Here is a 7,478-nt window from a genome sequence, read left to right as displayed (position 1 = left end):
TGAGATCTATTGGAGATGATCCTAGCATTTAAAGTGTGCTTGTTAATTGTTATGGCTATCAAAGATGATTTACGAAAGAAAAATCAGAAGACGCACATGGCTTTTGCCTACAAGCTTCATTGCCATAGTCTGGATCGGTGTTATGAAGGTCATGGATATCTACCAGGTGATCCTAGCAGGTAATCGGTTTATAATGGTATTTGTTATTTTCTTAAATAAAATAATCATTATGGGCTAAAATTCTAAAGGTGGGTTGATTGGGCTATCTGCTTAGCCAACCCATTATAAATTGCAAACAATTTTAAAACTAATAAATCATTATCAAATAACTAAGAAATTCATGTTTATATACTTTCGATAGAAATTAAATACTTCTAGAAAAATAGTTTAATGAAATATGCTGGAATTTGAAAAAATATATTATATCCAAACACAAATTTGAACTTAATTATATTTTATAATAATTAGACCATTTCGAATGAAGAACTCTAAAACTTCATAAATAGAGTTTAAAATCTCGGATGATAACACAAATGTGAAATATTTGATATAATTTTTACATTAATTGAATAGTGTTACACAAAATTTGATGTAACAGATTCATTTGGTGTAAAATTACACTGAAAATTTAAATATTATTATAATCTAATTAATTCATAATAGATAATCATAATGTATATATTTTAAATTACATATATAACTAGTAAATTATTAATGAAATAAATTAAACTGAATTTACATTATAATACTCTGTTTGATATAAATATAATATAATATAATATAATATTATTGAAGTAAAATTAAAAATTAGTATAAAACGGTATTATATTTTATGTAGAAATTACATGTTGTTATCATTGAAAATACTCTTAACAACCCGACAAAGAAAGAAAAAAACACGAAAAATTAAAAATATGAAAATACTCTTAACAACTCGACAAAGAAAGAAAAAAACACGAAAAATTAAAAATCTGAAAATACTCTAACAATGATATTTATTTTATTGAATATTTTTCTACGAAGCAAAGTTGTGAGATATTTTTTTTAGGGATAGCAATTTCGTGTTCGTGTCGTTATCTTGTTGTGTTAATCGTGTTTACATAAATAATTACTAGAACCAAATCAGACCATTTATTAATCGTGTTTGAAGTCTATATCCAAATCCAACCGTTTATTTTTTTTTTACAGATCCATAACCGTTTAAATTAAATCATTTAATAGTTGTGTTAAATGGATTATTTAATTGTGTTTAGACATTCGAATTCAATTAATTGCGATTAAATTATATAAAACATAATAGTCATAAGAAAAAAAATACTCTTAACAAAATAAAATTAACACAAACATAGTAGTCATAGGAAAATAAAACTCTAAAATACAATCATCTTTCACAAAACGCAAATAAAAAAGACATACGATTAGTTTTATTAGTCAATACGAATACTTGAACATTCGGATTCTACATTCTCGTCATGTAACTTAAATTTCAAAACGTATTTTATGAAACCATCGACTTCTCTATTTGATCCTACTTAAATTTTATAATTAGACAACACAAAAATAAATTTAAGACTAATAAAACTAAAATGATAAAATAAAATAAAAACACAATTACCATAAAGTCAATCACGAGTGCAAACTAATGTCTCGACCGTGATAGGAATAAGTCGGCTATGATATGCATCCAAAACCCTACCGTTGGTACTAAACGAAGATTCCGAAGCAACAGTTGAAACGGAAACGGCTAATATATCACGAGTCATTGCCGCGACGATAGAATAACGACATTCATTACTTCCAATAAACGAGGATGTCTAACTCGATGTTTCTATCCAATTTTGGCTCTTTTAAATAAAGTTCAAATTGAATTTTTGATTGAAAACATGTAAATTTTGAAGGAGACATGTCATCAAATTCCTACATTAAATATTTAATAAATCAAGACAAGTTACATATATATATGTTTGTTCCATTGTTCCAACTTTTTAAGGGAACGTCTCTCTCGACTCTTTTTTAATATTCATTACCCAACAAAGACCAAAATGCAATAAAAAAAAAAATATTGTATTGGGGTTGGTTTTGGGTTTTGGAGTTGTTGACTTGACTTCGTTTTCGTTAGACTCAAGACTTGGTCCCTATTTCCTTTATTTTCCCTCTCTTTTTCATCTCTATACATATCAACTATCAATACAATAACTGCCATTTCACAATAATCTTTATCTTTCTCTCTCTCTTTTTTTTCCACGAACCTTCCTTCTTCTTCAGTCTTCACTGACAACGACGAAGCTTCTAATCCTCATCGCACAAACACACACACACACACAGTCTTCGATTCTCCTTCAAATTCAACACGTGCCAATATCAAGAAAGCCCCAAAACTTCTTCTTTCTTTTTAGTCCGATCCTGTTCGATCATCGAGTTTAATGCAACCCCCCCCCCCCCCCCCCCTTTTTTTTTTAACCCAGGTCTGATTTTCTCGTGCTTAAGTTTATTCTTATGCACAAGAAACCCACTTTCTTTCTTCTTTTAGCAATAAAACATAAAGTCAAAATCAACCCTGCTTTTTATTATTATATTTATTTTTGCATTTTTTTTTTCATTTCCCACGCCGTTTTATATTTGATTATCTTATTGTCTGTTTTGTTTCTTCCTTTATAATTATAATCGTTTTTTTTTTATATGATGGCTGTGAACTTGTCTTATGCTTTTAAGTCAATTCTATATATAACCGCACACCAGATCAAATTTTCTTCTCTGCCTTTAGAATTAAACGATTATATATTAATACTAAAAGTATATGTGAATTGATTTAGGTGTTGTAGGAAAGGGTTTGAAATGTCACGGGCTACCAAAAGCTGACCGTGTCTTCGCGTTGACAGTCATAGCTTTATATATCCTCATATGGTCTAGTTTATATCATTTCTTAATCTTGAGAGAGTTTGCACAAGCCTTAAATGTCATTTTCTTTTATGGGTTTGCTTTGAAATCAATTTCAGACTCAGAAAATTTAACTCTTACTTGCAGTGCCCACAATCTAACCTGATCAAGTGCTATGATGAAATCCAAGGTCAGCAAGTTTGTAAGGTCAGTTTAATTATTACAATTCAAGCCTTGTTTTTTTTTTTTTTTTTTTTTTTTTCATTTAATCAATCTTCAAGTAGAGTTTTAGGTGACATGTCTTAACCACTACTAACCTGTAAACTCCAGATTTGAGGACTCGAAATCAGCGAAATCAGATAGTTCCGAAGATGATTTCCCGACAAACGCCGGAGACTCTGTGAGAAGGGTGTTTGGGACGATCGGGAGAGGGTTTCAAAGGGGCTCCGAGAGGATCAAAAGCCTCAGGAATATTCCGATTTCTTCTGATATAGCCGTAAAAAAACAAGACAATGATGATTTGGGAACCAGGAAAAAGATACTTGACCCACAAGGCACTTTACTTCAGAAGTGGAATAAGATTTTTGTGCTGTCATGTGTGATCGCGATCGCGGTGGACCCGCTGTTCTTCTACATTCCCGTGATAGACGACGAGAGGAAATGCCTCGACTTGGACAGGCCGTTGGAGATCATCGCCTGCGTTCTTCGCACGTTCGCCGATATCTTCCACGTTCTTCGCATCGTTTTTCAGTTCCGAACTGCTTTCATTGCACCTTCTTCTCGGGTGTTTGGGAGAGGAGAGTTGATCGACGATCCCACCGCGATCGCTAAGAGATACTTGTCCTCTTACTTCATCGTTGATGTTCTCTCGATCCTTCCGCTGCCACAGGTAGGGTTTTTTTTTTTTTTTTTTTTTTTGTTTCTTTTATTTTAGTCTCTCAATCCTTGAAAAGTTTTAACTTTCATTAAGATTTCTAGCTTCACTTTCTTTTTTTAGTAGTGTTTAGCTTCGGTTACAAGTTACCAAAGTTTTGAAAAACAGTTCTGAGTTCTTAGTGAACCACTTTCACAAACTCCCCAGAGTTGAAAATTCCATGGAGATTTCTAGCTTTACTTTTGATACAGTGTTTAACTTCGGAAACAAGTTACTGAAATTTTGAAAAAAGGGTTCTAGCTTTCGATGAGCCGCTTAAGACTGCTTTGGCTGACTGGTTTTCTTTAATCTTTTGTTTTCTTGCTCAAAAGTTGAAACTTTAAGATAGTAATTGTCATTCAGTAATTTCTTAGAAGCTAAGATGTTTTTTTCCCTTCCCCACTACGAGTCTCTCTGTTTTTTAAAGACGCTTTCACCAAGGTACTTAAGAGACTTGCTTTGCTGACTGATATAGGTGGTGGTTTTGGCCGTCATTCCTTCCATAGATCGCCCGGTTCCACTGGTTACAAAGGAGCTCTTGAAAATCGTAATCTTCAGTCAATACGTGCCGAGAATCTGGCGAATATACCCACTGTTTAAAGAAGTGACCAGAACTTCAGGAATTCTCACCGAGACCGCCTGGGCCGGGGCAGCGTTCAATCTCTTCCTCTACATGTTGGCAAGCCATGTAAGCTGTTCGAACCAAATCGCTTTTTTGTTGTTGTGTGTGACTGTCACTCATGAAGAATGTGCGATGCTTGTTTTTTTTTTTCTTTAGGGCGTGGGAGCGTTTTGGTACTTGTTCTCTCTGGAGCGAGCCGATGCTTGCTGGCGAAGGGAGTTCAAGAAGCTGAATCAAGGATCGTACCACCGTTACTGCAGCGACCACTCTAGCTCAATCAAAGAGTCGGTCGCTCAGAGACTTAACGCTTCGTGCCCTTTCATCGAAACCACAGACATTTCGAACTCGACTGTTTTCAACTTCGGCATATTCACGGACGCTCTCACCTCTGGCGTTGTCGCGTCCACGGATTTCTCCTCCAAGTTCATCTACTGCTTTTGGTGGGGGCTTCGCAATCTCAGGTTAGTTTACTATACCCTTCTTGTTGTCGATTGATTTTGAAATATGGTATCAGACACCAACATGGTCAACCCGTTTCTCGCGTTTAGCTCTCTAGGGAAAAACCTCAAAACCAGCACGTTTGTCGCCGAGATTGTGTTCTAACGTGTTTCTTCTCGTTGTCAATTAATTTCGAAATATGGTTCAGACCCCAACATGCTCAAACGACAAATATGTCATCTTGACCTACTTTCTTTTTCCTCCCCGCTTCTCGTGTTTAGCTCTCTAGGGCAAAACCTCAAAACCAGCACGTTTGTGGCCGAGATCATATTCGCGGTGTCAATATCAATCGGCGGGCTAGTTCTATTTTCCTTGCTCATCGGCAACATGCAGGTAAGCGTGAACAAAAGAAAGACCAATTCAATATCTCATCGTGGCCCTCGTAAACAAACATATAACGAATGGCTTCAATGCCTCGGTTGAACAGAAATATCTACAGTCGACGACGGTGAGGATCGAGGAGATGAGAGTGAAGAGGCGAGACGCGGAGCAATGGATGTCCCACCGGATGCTTCCGGAGAGCCTGAGGGAGCGGATCCGGAGGCACGAGCAGTTCCGGTGGCAGGAGACCCGAGGGGTGGAAGAAGACGCGCTCATCCGGAACCTTCCGAGGGACCTTCGAAGGGACATAAAGCGACACCTATGCCTCGCACTCCTCACCAGAGTCCCGATGTTCGAGATCATGGACGATCGGCTCTTGGACGCCATGTGCGACCGCCTCAAGCCCGTCCTCTACACGGAGAAGAGCTCCATCGCGAGGGAAGGCGACCCCGTCGACGAGATGCTCTTCATCCTTCGGGGGAAGCTCGACACTTCCACCACCAATGGCGGGAGGACGGGTTTTCTCAACACCGCCGACCTCAAGTCCGGGGATTTCTGCGGGGAAGAGCTTCTCACTTGGGCTCTGGACCCGAACTCGGCTCCGAACCTTCCTTCTTCCACGAGGACCGTCGTGGCCAGGACCGAGGTCGGCGGGTTCGCCCTCACCGCGGAAGATTTGAAGGTCGTCGCGTCGCAGTTTCGCCGCCTCCAGAGCAAGCAACTTCAACACACCTTCAAGTAAGTCATCTATACTTCTTTGTCCAGTATGATTCTATCTCCCCTCGTAAATTGTAAAGATTTTTGTACCATTTGTCTCATCTGTTTTGATTTAAGAGTGAAACTTGTTAAACAAATGTTCTCTTTTTATTTAGTTTTTAAAATTTCTCGTATCAAAATGACTAATAAAATGTTACTTATAGTAAATTGAGAGGATGTACAATGTGTGCATTTTATTGGCCGTTGGAGTCCAATAGTAGTTTGTTTTGCTACGTATTTTTTTTTTTTTTTTTTTTTTATGATTTTCTGGCATTTTTTTGTCGATGAAAACAGAACAATTTATAAATAGACTTGTCATTTAATCGGCATTGTTGTCGACAGGCCGTTTCAGTAAAATCTGCAACCGACATTTTAATCCTTGCGTCGGATAAACTTATTGTGCCAAGTTTCTCACTTTTAGTTCAGAGGCCGGTTTTATTAACTTGGCTCTTTTTTTGGGATTCAGGTACTACTCGCTGCAATGGAGGACTTGGGCGGCGTGTTTCATTCAAGTGGCGTGGCGGCGACACTGCAAGAGAAAGCTGGAAAAGACACTTCGGGAGGCGGAGGAAAGGCTTCAAGACGCTCTGGCCAAAGAAGGTGTCGGGTCGGCTCCGAGCCTGAGAGCCACAGTGTACGCCTCTCGGTTCGCTTCCAACGCACTGCGAGCCCTGCGCCGCAACGGGTCCAACGCTTCAAGGCCCCACCACCACACCTTGCTGCCTCTCCTGCCCCAGAAACCCTGCGAGCCCGATTTCACTTCTTAACCTCACTAGTAATATATATTGCTTGCTTTCTTTTGTGTGTTTACATGGTTCAAAGGCGTGTATATTTGTTTGTGGTTCCTTCCTGGCTTCGTAAAGTGGTAATGAAGTCGTGGCTTCGAACTCACTCCGCATATGCCCCTGAAAAATTAAGTGTATAAATATAGAGATCGTGCGTTATGTATGTGTACATATCACAAGGATAGTTTTGTATTCAGCTTAGGATACTATTAGGCTATAAACAAATACGTGAATGATTGAGGGCTGAGTTTTGTTTCGAAAAGGGAATCAATCCCCACATGTACTATAGTACAAGAGAATTAGGCGTGAAAAAAAAAAGTTGCATTCGTCTTAATTTTTTTTTTTTCTTTCTATTCGAATATCCTAATGTTTCGTATTTAATATTTATATAAACAAATACATAGCCTTCTTAAGTTTGGACTATTGCCAAATAGCCATAGTTTCTTAATTTTTAAATAAATAGCCACTACGTCAATTAAGTGTGTATGTGATGACTACTATGCCTTTTATAGTTTACGAATAAAATAAATAACGAAAATGAATAAACGTGCATATCAAATGATCAATTTTTTTTTTGAGAAACATATCAAATGATCATTCATTGTCTTAAATTGTGTGCTCATTAAAATTAAAATATGAAAGCGTATCAAATTGATTATCTGACCACACAACATTTATTTATAAAGCATTCAAAATTAGTACGTAG

General features: G+C 37.3%; 1 protein-coding gene across 1 annotated transcript; it reads left to right on the top strand.

Annotated features, from left to right (window-relative positions):
* The first annotated feature begins 2,520 nt into the window (after nt 1-2,520).
* CNGC13 (cyclic nucleotide-gated channel 13) lies at nt 2,521-7,036 on the top strand. Its single transcript, XM_089612004.1, has 7 exons — nt 2,521-3,084; nt 3,208-3,766; nt 4,266-4,478; nt 4,569-4,873; nt 5,132-5,243; nt 5,338-5,969; nt 6,454-7,036. The coding sequence occupies exons 1-7, from the start codon at nt 3,053-3,055 to the stop codon at nt 6,752-6,754; spliced, it is 2,154 nt and encodes a 717-aa protein (XP_089468130.1). The 5' UTR covers nt 2,521-3,052; the 3' UTR covers nt 6,755-7,036.
* Nucleotides 7,037-7,478: the final 442 nt, after the last annotated feature.

The sequence above is a fragment of the Urtica dioica genome, chromosome 4 (assembly GCF_054948205.1).
Source record: "Urtica dioica subsp. dioica isolate 48M chromosome 4, U.dioica_male_clone48M_v1_H2, whole genome shotgun sequence".
Classification (NCBI taxonomy): Eukaryota; Viridiplantae; Streptophyta; class Magnoliopsida; order Rosales; family Urticaceae; genus Urtica; species Urtica dioica.
The sequence above is the reverse complement of the archived record's forward strand: the minus strand, read 5'-3'. Positions and strand labels throughout refer to the sequence as shown.